General features: G+C 38.6%; 1 protein-coding gene across 3 annotated transcripts in view; it reads right to left on the reverse strand.

Moving 5' to 3' along the window:
* The window catches only part of zgc:158766 (uncharacterized protein LOC100009641 homolog), a 103713-nt gene that overhangs the window by 57812 nt on the left and 24430 nt on the right, over positions 1 to 21471 (reverse strand). For all 3 annotated transcript variants that reach the window (XM_056474993.1, XM_056474992.1, XM_056474991.1), the window contains exons 2-7: positions 20192 to 20389; positions 11924 to 12326; positions 9502 to 10206; positions 3303 to 3437; positions 249 to 369; positions 62 to 158 (exon numbers count right to left, since the gene is read on the reverse strand). In XM_056474993.1, coding sequence (XP_056330968.1) covers positions 62 to 158; positions 249 to 369; positions 3303 to 3437; positions 9502 to 10206; positions 11924 to 12326; positions 20192 to 20389 — 1659 coding nt within the window. The remainder of the gene's footprint in view (positions 1 to 61; positions 159 to 248; positions 370 to 3302; positions 3438 to 9501; positions 10207 to 11923; positions 12327 to 20191; positions 20390 to 21471) is intronic.

The following is a 21471-nucleotide window of genomic DNA, read 5'->3' on the forward strand; positions in this document are numbered from 1 at the left end:
ACACACTGACAGGTGTGGATCATTTCTCTTTCTGCAGTGTAAGAGCGTGTGGTTTGATCACCTGAAACTGAGACAGAGCTGAGATCAGTGTGGAGGGGACCGTCTGCTGTCTTCGAGCGTCTACCAGAACTGTCAACCCCAGCTCTCGTTTCTCCTTCCTGAAAGAGACAAACAGCAGAGTGAAATCAAAGCAGACGGACAGTGAAGAGTTTCCAGATCAGATGTGGAGGTGTAGAGGTGTTCCTGACCGCAGACTGCTGCAGTAATAGCAGAGTAGAACACTGATGATCTGATCTGTGCAGTCGCTGCTCCACACCTGCTTACTGCAGCACACCTGAACCACAGTGCGACCACTGCGCTCTACATTACCTGTGCGCGCGCACACACACACACACACACACACAGACACACACACACACACACACACACACAGAGAAAAAGAGTCAAACAATGAAACACAACTTCAATAATTACTAACAGGAGAAAAAAACAGATTGTATCTATGGGAGGCCATTTGGGACAAAACACACTGAAATACTTTGTAAAAATAAAAAATATTATAGTGTCGGCGCAATAGCCTAGTGGTTAGCGCGTCGACATATGGTGCAGTAGCACGTCAGGGCATCACGCGTTCGAATCCCGGCTCGAGGACATTTCCCTACCCTACCCCCCCCTCTCTCTCTCCAACTTCGCTTCCTGTCCTAAATACTGTCCTATCTAATAAAGGCAAAATAGCCAAAAATAATAATAATAGTAATAATAATAATATTAATAATATTAATAATAAATAATATTAATAATATTAATAATAATAATAATAATAGTAATAATAATAATAATAATAATAATACATATAATAATAATAACAATAAAAATAAACAATAAAGCTTGTAGTGTCATAGAGAAAATCTGAGTGACTCCACTTTTGTTCAGGCTGACCCAAGGACTCCAAATATGTAAAGTTTTTTGAGTCTATGAGAAACGGTGTACGAATTCAGGCCAAAATACTAAAATAATAATAATATTAATAATAATAATAATAATAATAATAATAATAATAATAATAATAATAATAATAATAATAATAAATAACAACAACAATAATAATAATAATAATAATAATAATAATAATAATAAATAATAATAACAACAACAACAATAATAATAATAATAATAATAATAATAATAATACAAATAATAAAAATGAAAATAATAACAATAAAAACAACAACAACAATAATAATAATAATAATATTAATAATAATAACAATAAAAACAATAATAAAAATAATAATAATAATAATTACAATAATAATAATAATAATAATAATAATAATAATAATAATAAAAAAATAATAGTAATAATAAAATTATAATAATAATAAAATAATAACAATAATATTAATAATAATAACAATAATAAAAAATAATAATGATAATAATAATACTAATAATAATAATAATTAATAATAATAAAAATAAATAATAAAGCTTGATGTAGCGGAAAAATGTGTCATAGAGAAAATCTGAGTGACTCCACTTTTGTTCAGGCTGACCCAAGGACTCCAAATATGTAAAGTTTTTGAGTCTATGAGAAACGGTGTACGAATTCAGGCCAAAATACTAAAATAATAATAATAATATAATTATTAATAATAATAATAATAATAATAATAACAATAAAAAATAAATAATAATAACAATAAAAAATAAATAATAATAACAACAACAACAACAACAACAATAATAATAATAATAATAATAATATAGTTATTAATAATAATAATAATAATAATAATAATAATACTACAAATAATACTAATAACAAAATAATAATAATAATAAAAACAACAACAATAATAATAATAATAATAATAATAATAATAATAATAACAATAAAAACAATAAAAACAATAATAAAAATAATAACATTAATAATAAAAAATAATAGTAACAATAAAATAATATTAATAATAAAAATAATAGTAATAATAAAATAATAAAATAATAATAGCAATAATAAAAAATAATAATGATAATAATAATATTAATAAATAATAATAACAATAATAATAAATACAAAATAATAATAATAAAATAATAATAGTAGTAATAAAATTAATAATAATAATAAGAAGAAGAAGAAAATAAATAACAATAATAATAACAATGATCATAATAATAATAATAATAATAATAATAATAGTAATAATTAAAATAATAGCAATAATAATAATAATAATTATAAAATTAAAAATAATAATAATATTAAAATAATAATAATAAATATAATAATAATAATAATAGTAATAATAAAAATAATAATACCAATAATAAAATAAAATAAAATAATAATAAAAAAAAATAATAAATAAATAAATAATAATAATAATAATAATAATAATGTTAATAAAATGTTTACATAAAAATTACAATAATAATAATATATATAAAAAAAAATAATAATAACAGAAAATAAATAATAATAATAATAAATAAAATAAAATAAAATAATGATAAAATTATTATTAATAATAATAATAATAATAATAATAATAATAATAAAGAAATAATAATAATAACAATAATAATAAAAATCCTAACCATAGCTATAGGGTTTTCGCTCGAACCCCAAGAAAAAACAACAACTGTACATATACCTTGGGAACGGTAAAACAGAAAACTCTGGTGGTTTTAAAACCTTGACTTTTCCAAACCGCTGTAAACCTTAAACCAGTTATCGTCCCATGCCTACTCTGGAGAGAGCTAAAAATGGCTGTCCACCAACTGGAGAGGATCTGCAAGGAGGAATGGCCAAATCCAGCAGTGAAAAACATGTTGCATCTTTCCCAAAAAGACTCACAGCTGTATTAGATCAGAATGGTGCTTCTCTCATATTTAGTAAAGTCGGTCTAATAGGTCTAATCAATAAAAGTGTATCATAATTATTAAGTCTGTGCTAATTTGTCCCCCACCCCCTAATAACAGAGCAGCTCAGCAGTCGAATCAGATTTACTTTTAAAAACAAAACTATTTATTTATTTATTATTTGAGTTGTTTTTATTTTTATTTGAAGAAAAAATGTAGAAAAGAAGATTGAGTTCTACAAGAAAAAGTCTGCTAAATAGTCTGCTTCTGCTAAATACTGAGCAAAGGGTCTGAATACTCAGAACCATATCAAATTTCAGGTTTTTTACAAAGAAATCTGCAAAAGTGTCAACAATTTGGTGTTTTTCTGTCTGTGTGATGTGTTTGTATGTGTGTGTAAGTATGTATGTGCGTGTGGGCTGATGGTCACGCACCAGGAAGCGTGATAGCACCAGAGGTCAGCAGCTCCTGGTCCAGCTGAGAGATCATCAGTGCTGAAGGACAGACAGCAGGGGGCGCCACAGACACACACTCATCACTGCTGTTGCTGCTGCTCCTGACGCTCCACTCTGAACACACACACACACACACACACACACAAGAAAATGAATTGATTCAATTTTCAAATGAACTGATTCAGAACAAACACAATGATTCCTGCATCTCAGACAAACACAGATTTGACTCCCAGAGAATGTTTGACATGACTTAATGTGTAAACTGGATGCACTGTTGGCTGCTTTGGCTAAAAATAATGGACACATTACACACATTTCTGTGATAACAACCGGCTAATGTACAGAACTCATTAACATGCGTCCTGCAAACAAACCCTGAGGGCTGAAAGGTGTGTGTGTGTGTGTGTGTGTGTGTGTTTGTGTGTAAGTGAGATTGTGTGTGTTTAAGTAATATCGCATGGGTGTTAGTGAAACAGAGAATGTGTGTGTTTGTGATTTCGTGTGTGTGTGTGTGTGTCAAACAGATCCTCCAGACGTCAGGCTGCTCTGTTTTTCAGCCTCAGGCTCTGGATTGAGGATTGCTGACATTCCCAACACAAGCTGATGATTGTCAACTTTCTCCAGAATCCAAACCCTCCGGCTGTTTCTTACAAACCAGGCAACCCAAACACAACACACACACACACACAGGCTGAGAGAAAAGGGCTGCGGCAGAGCAATCACAGACCAGCAAAACAACAACCAATACAAGCAAACTCCCATCATCCAAGACAACAGGTGTTCCTAAATTAATCACAACACAACATTTAACACACACACTGGAAAATACCAAATAAAGAATTTCTTAAAAATCCACACATGAACAAAATATGATGCAGCATTACACTCTAATACACTCGCCGGCCACTTTAATAGGTACACCTGTCCAACTGCCCGTGAACGCAATTTTCTAATCAGCCAATTACACGGCAGCAGCTCAATGCATGTAGACATGGTCAAGACGATCTGCTGCAGTTCAAAGCGAGCATCAGAATGGGGAAGAAAGGGGATTTAAGTGACTTTGAATGTGGCATGGTTGTTGGTGCCAGACGGGCTGCTCTGAGTATTTCAGAAAATGCTGATCTACTGGGATTTTCACGCACAACCATCTCTAGGGTTTACAGAGAATGATCTGAAATAGAGGAAATATCCAGTGAGCGGCAGTTCTGTGGGCGCAAATGCCTTGTTGATGCCAGAGTTCAGAGGAGAATGGCCAGACTGGTTCCAGCTGATAGAAAGGCAAAAGTAACTCAAATAAGCACTCGTTACAACCGAGGTCTGCAGAAGAGCATCTCTGAACACACAACACGTCCAACCTTGAGGTGGATGGGCTACAGCAGCAGAAGACCACACCGGGTGCCGCTCCTGTCAGCTAAGAACAGGAAACTGAGGCTACAATTCACACAGGCTCACCAAAACTGGACAATAGAAGATTGGAGAAACGTTGCCTGGTCTGATGAGTCTCCATTTCTGCTGCCACATTCGGATGGTCGGGTCAGAATTTGCCATCAACAACATGAAAGCATGAATCCATCCTGCCTTGTATCAACGGTTCAGACTGATAGTGGTGATGTAATGGTGTGGGGGATATTCTCTTGGCACACTTTGGGTCCATTAGGACCAATTGAGCATCGTGTCAACGCCACAGCCTACCTGAGTATTGTTGCTGACCATGTCCATCCCTTTATGACCACAGTGTCTCCATCTTCTGATGGCCACTTCCAGCAGGATAACGCACCATGTCATAAAGCGTGAATCATCTCAGACTGGTTTCTTGAACATGACAATGAGTTCACTGTACTCAAATGGCCTCCACAGTCACCAGAGCTCAATCCAATAGAGCACCTTTGGGATGTGGTGGAACGGGGGATTGGCATCATGGATGTGCAGCCGACAAATCTGCAGCAACTGTGTGATGCCATCATGTCAATATGAAGCAAAATCTCTGAGGAATATTTCCAGTAGCTTGTTGAATCTATAATATCTGACTAGATATTGTTCAAGACACTAGTATTCAGCTTATGCTGTACTTTGAATCAGTTCATCTGACTCCCTGACTTGAATTAAAAATGGTATTCCCTTTGTCCACATTTAAAGCCACACATTCCTGCAGAGTCAGTCTTCAGCTTCATTTGTCTGACTCTGCATGCGTCTCTGGGTCAGACGGCATCATGGGAACCGGTTTTGAATCATGAGGGAATCGATTGAATGAAAAAGGCTGCAGTAAAAGCGCAGCGGTGTAACGTGAGCAGGCCTGAAAGTGTGTGTGGTGTTTGTTTTCTTCTCTCAGGGTTTGCAGGGGAGCAGATTTAACGTGGAGATGCAGGACAAACACAAAGCCTGTCTGTATGAGTGAATGCAGGATGGAGATCCTCCCTCTGGAGCGACACCAGATACACACACACACACACACACACACACACACACACTCACACACGTTTGCGTCTGTGGGAAACAGGGGATTTACCTGAACCAGCTCCTGTGTCTGTGTGTGAGTGAGTGAGAGAGTGAGTGTGTGTGTGTGTGTGTGTGTGTGTGTGTGTATGTGTGTGTGTGAAATCTGAAAAAAAAATTTGGTAATTAATGCGTGTGTGTGTGTGTGTGTGTGTGAGAGTGTGTGTGTGTGTGTGTGCGTGTGTGTGTGTGTGTGTGTGTGTGTGTCAAGAATGCCGAACAGCTTGGAATTTCCTGCGGATAAAAGCCACAATGCAGTCCTGAAGCACAAAACAGAAAAACACACTGGCTGTCATTCAAGAGCTCAAAATCAGGAAGAGCTTCATAAAATGCTGAACACTGAATCACTGAATCACAATCACTGAATCAAGTTCATTTTTAAACAATAAGGGAGTTATGAATCAAATTTGAGTAGCCACAGTAGTAACAAACGCATGAGGAATAAGAGGAAAACGAGAGGGCACAATCACTGAATCACAGAATCACAGTGTGACAATCACTGAATCACTGAATCAGAGAATCACAGAATCACCAAATCACTGAATCACAGAATCCCTGAATCACAGTATGACAATCACAGAATCACTGAATCAGAGAATCACAGTGTGACAATCACTGAATCACTGAATCAGAGAATCACAGAATCACCAAATCACTGAATCACAGAATCCCTGAATCACAGTGTGACAATCACTGAATCACTAAATCAGAGAATCACACAAACACAGTATGACAATCACAGAATCGCTGAATCACTGAATCAGAGAATCACCAAATCACAGTATGACAATCACTGAATCACTGAATCAGAGAATCACCAAATCACAGTATGACAATCACTGAATCACTGAATCAGAGAATCACCAAATCACAGTATGACAATCACTGAATCACTGAATCAGAGAATCACCAAATCACAGTATGACAATCACAGAATCACTGAATCAGAGAATCACACAATCACAGAATGACAATCACTGAATCAGAGAATCACACAATCACAGAATGACAATCACTGAATCACTGAATCAGAGAATCACACAATCACAGAATGACAATCAAAGAATCACTGAATCAGAGAATCACACAATCACAGAATGACAATCACAGAATCGCTGAATCAGAGAATCACAGAATGACAATCACAGAATCACTGAATCACTGAATCAGAGAATCACTGAATCCATGAATCACAGAATGACAATCACAGAATCACTGAATCACAGAATCAGAGAATCACAGAATGACAATCACAGAATCACAGAATCGCTGAGTCTGAGAATCACAGAATCACAGAGTCACAAAATCACAGAATCGCTGAATCACAGAATCACAGAGTCACAGAATCACTGAATCACAGAGTCAAAAAAATCACAGAATCACAGAGTCACAGAATCACTGAATCACAGAGTCAAAAAAAAAAAAAAAAATCACAGAATCGCTGAATCACAGAATCACGGAATCACAAAATCGCTGAATCACAGAATCACTGAATCACAGAGTCACAAAATCACAGAATCGCTGAATCACAGAATCACTGAATCACAGAATCACTGAATCACAGAGTCAAAAAAATCACAGAATCACAGAGTCACAGAATCACTGAATCACAGAGTCAAAAAAAAAAAAAAATCACAGAATCGCTGAATCACAGAATCACGGAATCACAAAATCGCTGAATCACAGAATCACTGAATCACAGAGTCACAAAATCACAGAATCGCTGAATCACAGAATCACTGAATCACAGAATCACTGAATCACAGAGTCACAAAATCACAGAATCGCTGAATCACAGAATCACTGAATCACAGAATCACTGAATCACAGAGTCACAAAATCACAGAATCGCTGAATCACAGAGTCACAAAATCACAGAATCGCTGAATCACAGAATCACAGAGTCGTGCCTTTGGGCTGAACATCACAGCAGACACTGAGAGACGAGCACAGACTGATGAGTCCAGCACAACAGGGTAGGGCTCAACATTCCACACACACACACGCATGCAGATACAGGTGCACACATGCAGACACACACAGACACAAATACAAACAGGCAGACAAATTCATACACACATGCAGACACACACAGAGACACAAATATATATATGCACACACACACAAACACAGATACAAATACACACAGGCACTTATACACACACTCTCTCTCTCTCTCTCTCTCTCTCTCTCTCACACACACACACACACACACACACACACACACACACACACACGCACACACACACACACACACACACACACTCATATACACTCACACACTCAGACACACAAACTTACACATGCAAACACACTCACACACAAACAAAGATACGAATACTCACACAGTCACTTACTCACACCCACACACACACACATAATTTCTCTATCAGTAAATGACACACACAGAGACACACACTCAGACACAAACACACACACACTCATATATATTCTCTCACACACACACACACACACACGCACACACACACACATAATTTCTCTATCAGTAAATGACACACACAGAGACACACACTCAGACACAAACACACACACACTCATATATATTCTCTCACACACACACACACACACACGCACACACACACACACACACACACACACACACCACACACACACACACACACACACACACACACACACACACACACACACACACACACACACACAGAGCCATAAAGCACAGCCGGTGGAATGACGAGTGTCTGATCACAGACCTGTGTTTGCCTGCAGGCCATAATTACACAACACCAGGCCCATCTGTAAACATAACACCTCAGGACACACACACACTATCACGAACTAACAACCCCGGAGAGACAGCCTACAACATTTACACACTCACCACATCACCACAGTAGTTATGATCTCTGATTAACAAACCACCATTAATAAACCTGCTATAACCTCACACAACCAAAATAACCACACCACAACTTAATCACTCACAACAACTAACAAAACAGCATTCATTCATTTTCCTTCGGCTTAGTCTCTGATTTATCAGGGGTCACCACAGTGGAATGAACCACCAACTATTCAGCATATGTTTTACACAGTGAAAGCCCTTCCAGCCGCAACCTCGTACTGGGAAACACCCATACACACTCATTTACACACACACTCATCAATTCCCCTATAGCACATGTGCACCCGGAGGAAACCCATGCCAACACAGGGAGAACATGCAAACTCCACACAGAAACACCAACTGACCCAGCCGGGACTCGAACCAGCGACCTTCTTGCTGTGAGGCGAGATTGCTACCCACTGCGCCACATCAGCTTTCATAGATCATCACACTAGATGTCGCGTAGGCTATTGTTGTCTATTGGAAAAAATGAACTAATAGAGCCGCCATTTTGGTAAAGGGTAGAGCTCCTTTGAAATGAATGTGGGACCAAGGTGCAGTGGAGGACTGGCCATCCAGAGCCAGAGATATACACACGTATATACATATATCTATGATGAGGAGTTTTCCTGGTGGTCACATTCTGAATGAAACACCTACTTTACTACATCCAATCAGCTTGCAGTAGAAAAAACAAGCCACACCCACTGTTTTCTCATTTAATATTGCGTTTCTCTGCATCACAATACAAAAAGACAAAATGGCAGCAGCTTTAATGTAGACCAACGATACAACAGAGAATCAATAAGCACAAACCTGAGTTCTCTTTACTGCTCCTCCTCTCCAGTCCAGGAAAAGCCGCCTCCAGCTCCAGTTTTCCGAAGCGAAACCCATAACCATTGATGAGCTTTTTAGGAAGGCCACTGTTGGAGCCGCCAGATGAGGAGCGCGCCCGGTGACCTTTGGCCTGCAGTGCCTTATTATTAGTGCGTTCCAAAGATTTGGAGCGTCTCTCGCTGGGACTCAGCTCTGTGTTTTTGGACGGATTCCCAGCAGGAGATCCGTTTCGGGATTCATCTCCTCCCAGCCATCCTCGAGCACAGATCCTCCGCACCGGCGCTATCGATTCCTTCGGGACGGATGCAAAACTCGGCTCCTCAAGAATGGATTCAGAGCTGGAGCCGAGATTCATGGGATTCTGCAAAGCCTCCATGTAGGATTTACGAAAGAGTCGTCGTGATTCGAAAGCGGTGGAGTCTCTGGGATGGCGTTTGCGTATGTTTGGGTTGCTGAGGTCTGTGCTGAAGGACAGGAGTTTGTGTCCGCGGATGCTGCCCGGATCAGGACTCTTCTGTAGGTCTGAGTCTTCACGGTGCAATGAACCGATGCCCATGTCGGTGAGGCTTCGGCTGAGCGCCGGCTCCGATACGGTGGATTCGCCGCCCAGAGAATCTCGAGAGCTGAGCGTTCCTGTGGAGCCGTGAGTGCTGCAGGGGCTGATCTGACCACGCAGGCCTACAGCTGGAAAGACAAATAAACTAGATTTAGCTTTTCTGTGATACACAGACAGAATTCTTCACCCTCCTGTGTATATTTCCCCCCAATTTCTGTTTAATGGAGAGAAGTTTTCATAATAGTTTCAATAACTCATTTCCAATATCTGATTTCTTATATATTTATCATGATGACAGCACATAATATTAGACTAGATATTCCTAAATCATCAATCCACCCATCCACCCTTACTCATCCATCCAACCATCCATCCTAACTCATCTATCCACCCTTAGTCTTCCATCCATCCATACAAACCCTAACCCATCCATTATCTACTGTTCTATCATTTTATCTACTGTTTCATCCATTCATGCATCCACCCACCCTAACCCATCCATCCATCCATCCATCTCAACCTATCCATCCACCCTTACTCCACCCTACTCATCCATCTATCCTAACCCTAACCCATCCATCTACTGTTCTATCATTTTTACAGTTTCATCCATCCATCAATCCACCCAAATCCGTCCATCCATCCATCTATCCACCCAAACCCATCCATTAATCCATCCATCAATCCACCCAAACCCATCCATCCATTTATCCATCAATCCACCCAAACCCATCCATCCATCCATCCATCCGTCCGTCCATCTATCCATCAATCCATCAATCCACCGCAACCCATCCATCCATCCATCCATCCATCAATCAATCCACCCAAATCCATTCATCCATCAATCCACCCAAACCCATCCATCCATCTCAACTTATCCATCCACCCTCACTCCACCCTACTCATCCATCTATCCTAACCTTAACCCATCCATCCACTGTTCTATCATTTTTACAGTTTCATCCATCCATCTATCCATCAATCCACCTAAACCCATCCATTAATCCATCCATCAATCCACACAAACCCATCCATCCATCCATCCATCCATCCATCCGTCAATCTATCCATCCAAACCCATCCATCCATCCATCAATCCACCCAAATCCATCCATCCATCCATCCATCCGTCCATCTATCCATCAATCCACCCAAACCCATCCATCCATTTATCCATCAATCCACCCAAACCCATCCATCCATCCATCTCAACCTATCCATCCACCCTTACTCCACCCTACTCATCCATCTATCCTAACCCTAACCCATCCATCTACAGTTCTATCATTTTTACAGTTTCATCCATCCATCCAACCAAATCCATCCATCTATCCATCCATCCACCCAAATCCATCCATCCATTCATCCATCCATCTATCCATCAATCCACCCAAACTCATCTATCCATCCATCTACCCATCTATCCACCCAAACCCATCCATCCATCCATCCATCCATCCATCCATCCATCCAATCAATCCAATCCACCCAAACCCATCCATACATCCATACATCTATCCATCTATCCACCCAAACCCATCCATCCATCCAACCAATCCAATCCACCCAAACCCATCCATACATTCATCCATCCATCTATCCATCAATCCACCCAAACCCATCCATCCATCCATCTATCCATCAATCCACCCAAACCCATCCATCCATCCATCCATCCATCTATCTGTCAATCCACCCAAACCCATTCATCCATCCATCCATCCATCCTCATTATTTTTGAAAACAAGCCAATATGTGTTGCTTGTCTAGAAAATGCTTCTTGATGTAAGAACTCTGAGATATTTGGACTAGAAACAAGACAAAAGCATTTATTTGCAGTACCTCCGTTGTTTCTGGCCTGCATCAGTGCGTCCTCCGTGCTCGTCACCAGCAGAGGATTGATCACGTTTTTCCAGGGCGTTCGATAAACCACAGAACCGGTGCTCAGGAGGCAGTTCTGCAGCGGCTGGAGGTTTCGATCACGCGTCACATTCTGCAGGAAATCTGGAGTGAAGACACTGCCGTACATGCTCTCCGACACCGGGACCTCTGCGATGGCCTGCCCGCTGCCCGACAGGCATTTCAGCACCAGCTTGGCAGACTTGCGGCCCAAAGGAACCACCTGCAGGTAGAAATCTCCCTGCCGCAGACGCACTTTATGCAGCGGCGCCAGTTGCAGAACCACCTTCTCATGCAGACACAGCGGCCATCCCTCGTGGTACAGCAGCACGCCTTTAAATCGCAGCTGTCACAAGTCAACCAGAGAGATCTATCAGATGCGATGGGTCTCAATCACGAACCACACTCTAAAAAATAGCTGTGAATTAGCAGTTTTACTTATTTTTCCCATTTATTTGTGCTTTTGAACTGCATTATTGAAACTTTATCTTTCTTCCAACTACTTTAAACCTTGAAAAGTTTGGAAAAGTCACTTTTATGAACATGTGTAATAGTCTGCAGTGCTATATTGTCTGGGTTGGTGTTGTATATTACACTATAAACACCTTGTAATAAACTGCCAGCACATTTTCTCTTATTTTACAGACTTATTTTTCTAGATATCATTTCTTATAGATTATATTATTTCAAACGACTAAAATTTTAATCAGTCCAATCCCTAAATCTGGAAACTGTGCATGCTTACATTTATTTTTAGACATTCAACAAATAAACATCAATTCATATTTGATATATTTGAATTACATTACCATATTTCCTTTGATCATTTGTTGGTTAGCATGAATTTAAGATTTGTATTATGAAATTACATTAGCTTACTACTAACCTGTGGGGAGGGGGGGGGGGGGGGCTGTCATCATAATATTCAACTCCTTTTTTTGGTGCTTGTGACTATGTTTACATGATTATCAGCAGTGGTGGAACGAGTACTGAAAAATCATACTCAGGTAAAAGTACCATTACTTGACTAAAAATGTAGTGCAAGTAGAGTAAAAGTATCTGTTGTGAATATTACTCTAAGTATGAGTAAAAAGTAGCCCTTTCAAAAGTACTCAAGAGTAGTGAGTATTGCGCTGTAAAAAGCTGATGCGTTTACATGTGATTTGTGGATGTGTGTAAACGTAACATTCTGTAGTGCATTTAGTTATTGCCCAGCAGGCACACAACATCATAAGACGTTAATATTAGGTTAGATTTAGCTTGTGACATCAGATGACCAAAATTCAATGTCTAGCCAGCGTCTAAGGACGTTATTTTGATGTCCAATAATGACGTCAAATGACGTTGATATTTGGTTGATTTTAGGTTGTTAGAAAGTGAACAAAATCCAATGTCGACCCAACATCTAAAACCAACATCATACTGACGACAAATACTGACATTTATTCATCAGGTGTGGCAACCAAAATCCAACGTCTGATAAATGTCAATAGCGGTAACGTCCACACAACGTCAAGCTGTTACATCATTAGACGTTGATATTTGGTTGGTTTTAGGTTGGACATTGACGTTGGCCTGACGCTGAGTTCTGACGTCAACCCAATTTTCATTTCCAAACAAAATGCAACGTCCCTATGATGTTGGGGTACAACGTTAATCTGATGTCATGTTGACGTCTTGTGCCTGCTGCTGGCTGTTTAAGGCCATTTCGGTCATCATACAGTGTTACGTCCCAGGACGTATTTGTTTCTGTTGTTTTTTTTTTTTCTTTCTTTCTCTGCTACACCCTAGTAGGAGCTAATGACCATCACCTGCTGCCACTTATGAACCGCTCCGTGATTGGAGGATGAGAAAAGCAGTGGGCATTTAAGCAGCAGTTCTCCACAAGAACAGTGTGTGTGTGTGTGTGTGTGGAGGCTTTGTTTTTGTGAGGCTTTATGAATATATATTTGGTTTGATTCTTTAAGCATCATTTGTTGATTAGGAGCTTTGATTTGTTTAAGTTCTGTTGATCATCTGAAATAGCTTTTGCCTCAAACTCTTTTTGATTGTAAGTTAATTTTTGTTTTCAATACTACTTTGGTATCCACTCTTTATTCTGTTCATTTGGGATTGGGTGAGTAGGGAGGGGGTGCCATTTTTATTTTTGTAACCGTTTTCTCCTGTTTAAGTTAGTAAGGGAGTGAGAGTATTTTTGATGTATTTTTCTTTACTTTTCTTTGATAGATTATTCAGTACTTCCCTTTCTCTCAGTTAGAGAACGTTTGTTTGTTGTTTTGGCTTGAACCCCCTCTTGAAGCCCTTTTCTTTTGAAACCCTCCCTTAATCCTTTAATAAATATTGTTAATCTTTATTCAAGTTGCATTTTCTTTGTTTAGTCCTTTGAGAAGTTGCTCATGTGACCTCTTTGCTGACACACACACAAAACTCCACTAATATTCTGTTGCGTTCCTGTGTCCCCCTAGACAGAGTTGAGGGGAACGTAACAACAGTAAACATCCGTCATCTTGTCATCAGGACATGCATCTAAACAGTCTTTGACATCTTCTTGGACAGAGTTTGGACATCTTCTTGGACACTTTGAATACTTCCAAACTGTTTGCTGCAATTATAAAGCACACATGTCTTGAAGTAGTTCATAATGATGTGATTTACCTTCTATGTGTGATTAGATTGGATTCGAGGACTGATTTTTCTAATAATTGTTCTATCTTAGAAAAGAAAAAAGGGAGAGTAAAAGTACACATTTTTAAAACTACTTAGTAAATTACAATTCCTGAGAAAAACTACTCAATTACAGTAATTTGAGTATTTGTAATTAGTTAACTTACACCACTGGTTATCAGTAATCTAATGATTTGCCTTAATCTGATTAAGACAATAATAAGATTAAGGTGTTTACAAGAGTTGCTTTTTGAATGTTCCTTTCATGATCTTGTTTTACATGTTATAGTACATAGATCGATTAACGTCATTGCATCACCATGCTATCCACATTTCCTCCGGAGTTTCTATGAAATTTCAGGTGTTTCATTTTTAATTTGTCGACTTTAACTGCAGTTTCAGTTTCATTCAGGAACATTTCATTCATGCCCCCATGACAAACTGAGGTATTTGATTCGAGCATTAAGTAAGGACTGGTGGAAGAGTGCTCTTTCAATGGAATTTGATACCGCACGTTGAATGGAAAGGGAAAACCTCAGCATTTCACGATGCAGGTGTCTGTGGTCCTTTAAGGTAATCAAAAATTACTGTTTACATGGTGGTCTAGACTCTTAATCAGAGTATTGTCTTAATCATATTAAAGACTATTTGGTGTCCATGTACGTACTCATTGAAAGTGCCAGATGATGTCGCAAGCTTTCAGAGACTTTAAGATGATTCCATGAGCCCTCAAATGTGTCATTAAGTTTGACGTGTTTCCCCCCTTACACGCAACTTTTCTTAAGCGTCTGCTTCACGTTGCTGTGTCAGAATCCTTGCTTGTAAAATACGATTTAGAACGCTTAGTTTAAGCAGATTTGATGAACGAGATCGTGCGTGTTGATCTGAAGAGAGTCGCTCTCACTCATCGAATGCGCTGTACTACGTACGTTGCATGTGTCAGTTTCCTAAGCAATAAGAACAAACGCCTGACATCGCCTGTCCGTATTCCTCAAAGTTGTTTAGGATTAAATGTTTAGAGATGGTGTGACAACGCCTATGTGTGCCTTTGATGCACCCCTTGATGCTTCTTACGTCTTTGTCGCAGCACCAGAAGCACCAAAACTAGGCACCGAAATTCATATGCTGATTCGGTCCGGTACATACTGGTGCTATAATGGCACTGGGTTTCGATACCCAACCCAAGAAGGTCACTGGTTTGAGTCCCGGCTGGGTCAGTTGGCGTTTCTGTGTGGAGCTTGCATGTTCTTCCCATGTTGGCGTGGGTTTCCTCCGGGTGCTCCGGTTTCCCCCACAGTCCAAACACATGCGCTATAGGGGAATTGATGAACTAAATTGACCGCAGTGTATGAGTGTGTGTGTGTGAGTGTGTATGGGTGTTTCCTGGTGCTGGGTTGCAGCTGGAAGGGCATCCGCTGCGTAAAACATAGGCTGGGTAAGTTATTGGTTCATTCGGCCCCTGATAAATAAAGGGACTAAGCTGAAAAGAAAATGAATGAATGAATGAATGAATGTATTATATTATAAGTGGACATCAGAGGCTAAATGAAGCAGTTCATGACTTTGAATGGCTAACTAGATTAATCAGGCAAGTCATTAGACAACAGTGGTTTCTCCTGTAGACAAACGAAGAAAAAAATCATTTATTATAGGCGGTCATTAATATTGACCTTAAAAATTATGTTCACCTATAGTGCATGTGGGGGAAACCGGAGCACCCGGAGGAAACCCACACCAACACGGGGTAAACATCCACACAGAAATGTCAACTGACCCAGCTGGGATTCGAACCAGCGACCTTTTTGTGAGGCCACAGCGCTAACCACTGAGCCACCGTGCTGCCCCAATTCCCTTGCTCTGTTAAACATAAATTAGGAAATAGTTGATGATGTTATAAGCGGAGCTCAGAGGCAAACTGAAGCAGTTCATGACCTCTTTTTAATTGCTATATCAGTGTTGGAGTGGATATGATGACCGCAGCAGGATCATGTAGACTTCAGCAGCTCAGAGAAACACTCAATACAGCAGTGTAAAGTTTCAGCTAATCTCACACAGCGCTAACCTGCAGGAACACAACGCCTTTCAGTGCAGAGCAGCCACAATGCTCTCTGTTCCTCAAAGCAATACTGAACTCTTTCAGACTCCAGCATTCATCCTCCTCTCATGTTCCCACGCACAATATTTCTCTCTGAGAGGACTGAATGCACACTAAAAAAAAGATTCACTGGATTTACTAAATGTGTTTACATGCTTTTAAACATGCTTTACGTGTTTGTTCCTGCTTTACTGGTATCATCTTCATCCTCCTGCTCATGTAGATGTTGGACTGAAGCAGCTGATATTCATCTACACTGAGGAAGGGCAGAGGGTTGCTGAAGAACTACTGAGAGATTTCAGCTGCTGTCTGGGCTTTCCCTGCCGAACTACACCTCCCTTTCTTCATGTGTTCAATACTTTTTCCCTTTGTCGTTTCATTTTATTACACAGAACTTCATTTGTAAACTAATTAGATTTGTTTTCTTTGCATATTCGGATTTATTTGCTTGTTACCAACATCCTGGGAAAATTACAAGTCATCGGCCCCTTTAGAAATATGCTTTCTGAGAAAAATGGTGACGTGTTCAATAATTTTCCCCACTGTATGCTGTTTAACAAAGTTTTTTTATTGTTTTTCTTATTATATTTGGCTTAACTAGGTTAATTAGGGTAAAGTTAGGGTAATTAGGCAATGTATGTAGTCTTGTATTTCTCAAGAGAGTTAATATATTTATTTATTTCCTTTTCAGCTTAGTCCCTTTATTAATCTGGGGTCCCCACAGCGGAATGAACTGACAACTTATCCAGCATGTGTTTTATATGCAGCGGATGCCCTTCCAGCTGCAACCCATCACTGGGAAACACCCATACACTCACATTCACAGCTACACTACGTCCAATTTAGTAAATCAATTCCCCTATAGCTAGGATCAGACGGAATCTGCAGACTTTTTTTCTATTTCTGCGCAGAATTGTTTTAAAAATCTGCGGATTTCTGCGGAATTATTTTGGGAGTCTCATAACTAAACACTTAATATGTGAAATAAAAAGTAAAACCTTTTTAACTTTTATTTAATGTTTAAAATGCAAATCCAATTAGATTCATTTTATTTATTTTATTAACAAAGCAAGTCTCTCATATAATATCTCTACTAAAAGACAGAAAATATTCCTGTGCAAACTGTATTGTACATAAATCAGATGAACATTTTCATATTAGTCAATAATATTATTGAAATTAATTTAAAAACTGAATAAATATAGATTTACACACATTTACTCAAGTAAATAAACAGAATTAATGATGGGCTAAAAATCTGCGGAAATCTGTAGGATTCTGCGCGGGCCTACCTATAGCGCATGTGTTTGGAATGTTGGGGAAACCAGAGCACCCGGAGGAAACCCACGCCAACACTGGGAGAACATGCAAACTCCACACTGAAACGCTAACTGACCCAGCCGGGGCTCGAACCAGCGACCTTCTTGCTGTGAGGCGACAGCACTACCTACTGCGCCACCTAGTTAATAGTATTGACCTTTAAAATAATATATAAAATGTAAATACTTAATTTATTCCAGCCACACTAAAAGAAATGTAAGAAATAAAAGCAATGGGATTAAAAATAAAAAAGAAATGGTCACACTTTATTTTGATGGTCCGTTTGTTGAATTTAAGTTACTCTGCATCTACAGTTGAAGTCAGAATTATTAGCCCCACTGAATTATTAGCCCCCCTGTTTATTTTTTTCCCTAATTTCTGTTAAGCGAAGATTCTCTCAACACATTTCTAAACATAATAGTGTTAATAACTCATCTCTAATAACTGATTTATTTTATCTTTGTCATGATGACAGTAAATAATATTAGACTAGATATTCTTCAAGACACTTCTATATAATGCTTAAAGTGACATTTAAAGGCTTAACTAGGGTAATTAGGGTAAAGTTAGGGTAATTAGGCAAGTCATTGTATAACAGTGGTTTATTCTGGAGACAGTTGAAAAAAGGGGATAACAATATTGACATTCACACACAATATTTAACATCAAAAGTGGACCGAGCACTGGTTTGTTCTGTAGACTATCGAAAACAAATCGTCACCTTAGAATTATAAGGTTCTAGCTGACATTTTTGTCAAAATTGAGTTACTGACATATTCTTATTAAATGACAACTTCTTTACATTATGGGATGTTTTTTAATAAGTTGTTTACATTTTAGGACTTTTTATTTAAAAAACTAATGTTACGCACATATTCTCGGCTATGAAATGCAAAAATTTCGAAGCTCAATATCTCAAAATCCTTCAAAACGCAGATAGGACCTTATAATTTCAAGGTGATGAGATATAGCTTAAAGGGGCTAATAATTTTGTCCTTAAAATTGGGTTAAAAAAATAATAACTGCTTTTATTGTAGCCGAAATAAAACAAATAAGACTTTCTCCAGAAGAAAAAATATTATCAGACATACTGTGAAAATTTCCTTGCTCTGTTCAACATCATTTGGGAAATATTAAAAAAAAAAAAAATTCAAAGGGGGGCTAATAATTCTTCAACTGTACATGCCAACTAATTCTCATTAGATTATTAGTAGACTGTTAGGTTGGCGTTGGGGTTAGTGTAAGTCGACATGTAATTGCAAAGTTTCTTATAGTCAGTTAAATGTCTGCTGAAGGAGTAGTATCAGCAGATATTAAGCAGACAGTCTACTAATACTCAAATAGACCATCAAAATAAAGTGTTACCAAAAAAATACTGTGATGAATTTTCTTGCTCCGTTAAACATTAAACATAAATTGGGAAATATTTGAAAAGTCATTTCACAAGAGGGCTAAAAGACATGGATAACATTACATTACAAACTGTACTGTACATAATCTAAAGATTTACATATTATTGAATTATATTTGATTCAACTATAAATTATGTAACTTAAAAAGCTTTAATAGGGGCAGCATGGTGGCTCAGTGGGAAGCACAATCACCTCACAGCAAGAAAGTCGCTGGTTTGAGCCTTTGCTGGGTCAGTTAGCGTTTCTGTGTGGAGTTTGCATGTTCTCCCCGTGTTGGTGTGGGTTTCCTCCAGGTGCTCCGGTTTCCCCCACAGTCCAAACACATGCATTATAAGGGAATTAGGTAGGTTAAATTGTCCTGTGTGAGCAGGAATGAGTGTGTGTGGATGTTTCCCATTGTTGGGTTGCAGCTGAAAGGGCATTCGCTGCGTATAACATATGCTGGATAAGTTGGTGGTTCATTCCGCTGTGGCGACCCCTGATTAATAAAGGGACTAAGCCAAAAAGAAAATGAATGAATGATTTCTTTTCTCTTAGTCATGATGACAGCATTTAATATTTGACTAGATATTGTTTAAGACACTAGTATTCAGCTTAAAGTGTCATTTAAAGGCTCAACTAGGGTAATTAGGGTAAAGTTAGGGTAATTTAGGCAAGTCTTTTTTACAGTGTATGTAATAAACCTGCAGTTTTTTTCTGTGTGGAGCATTCAGTACTCACGCAGGACTGGTGTCTGAGCGTGTGCAGGATCCTCTTTGCGGGCAGCAGAAAGTCGATGAAGCAGCGCAGGCCGTCTCCTCGATACTGTCGCTCCACCACACCAAACAACTGCCAGAGGACGGTGGCGGCGCTGGAGCTGAACGGAGGATACAGAGCAGACAGCACGCTCTCAATACACTGATCCAGAGACTCCGAGTCCTGCAACACACACACACAAAGACATCACACACTGGCTTAATCCTTATGTGCTGTTGGGGATGTTTTCATCCACTCAGGGCTGATTTTGAGTCTTAATTTGGCCACAACTCTCTCTGTGTTTCAGCAAATGGAATGATTTTTGCTGACAAATCTTATTTTGACACATATTTTGGGAAAATGCTTTGAGAAACTCTATTTTGACTCCCCTTTGGTTATGTTGGGGGCTGTTTTTGCCCCATTGACTTCCATTATAATCACATTTTTTGATGGCCAAGCCAAGACAGCATATTATCCAGCCGATTCGAATGTTATCACTCGAATCAGCAATACACACAATCAGCTATAGATCACATACAGCTGTGGCCAGAAGTTAACGAAAATTATTGATATTATTCATGAAATTTCCCATTAATTTAATTTTATTAACGTCTACCCCTACCCCAACGCTAAATCCAACCACCAAAGTAATGTAGAAACAGATCTGGATCTGGAGTTTTCTCTATTAGTAATGCTGATTAACCACATGGATGGATGATAACAGCCTTCTGAGCCTAACAGTAGGTGCAGAAGGCCCCTACTGGCCCATATATATCAGTTGATAACCACTAATAATGCCCATTTAATCAAGTGATAACATTCGAAGTGGGTGTATAATCATGCATTCTTGATTGTTGCTGTTTTTTTCTGTTGTGAAGAGGTAAAATTTGCAGTAAACCTGTAAAAATGACCAATTTTACCTATTTCCCTAACAGGCAAAACCACCAAAATTTGGATTATAATGGAAGTCAATGGGACAAAAACAGCCACCAAAATAACCAAAGTGCAGTCAATTTGAACAAAATACACAAGGGTTAAAGATCCAATTGAACTACTAAATATTGCAGTGAGACATATTAAACATTAGCAGGGTGTTTAAAATCAAACAAAAAGTGTTTCAGGGGTAACTGATATGTCAGTGCTTCTTATATAAGGGATTCATAAAGATAAACAATTTAAGTTCAGTCATATGAATGAAATCTAGACTAAAATCTTTAGCTAGGCTAAAATAGCCCAATAGTCAAACAAACTATCTTAGCACAATT

This window comes from Danio aesculapii, chromosome 16 (assembly GCF_903798145.1).
Source record: "Danio aesculapii chromosome 16, fDanAes4.1, whole genome shotgun sequence".
Classification (NCBI taxonomy): domain Eukaryota; kingdom Metazoa; phylum Chordata; class Actinopteri; order Cypriniformes; family Danionidae; genus Danio; species Danio aesculapii.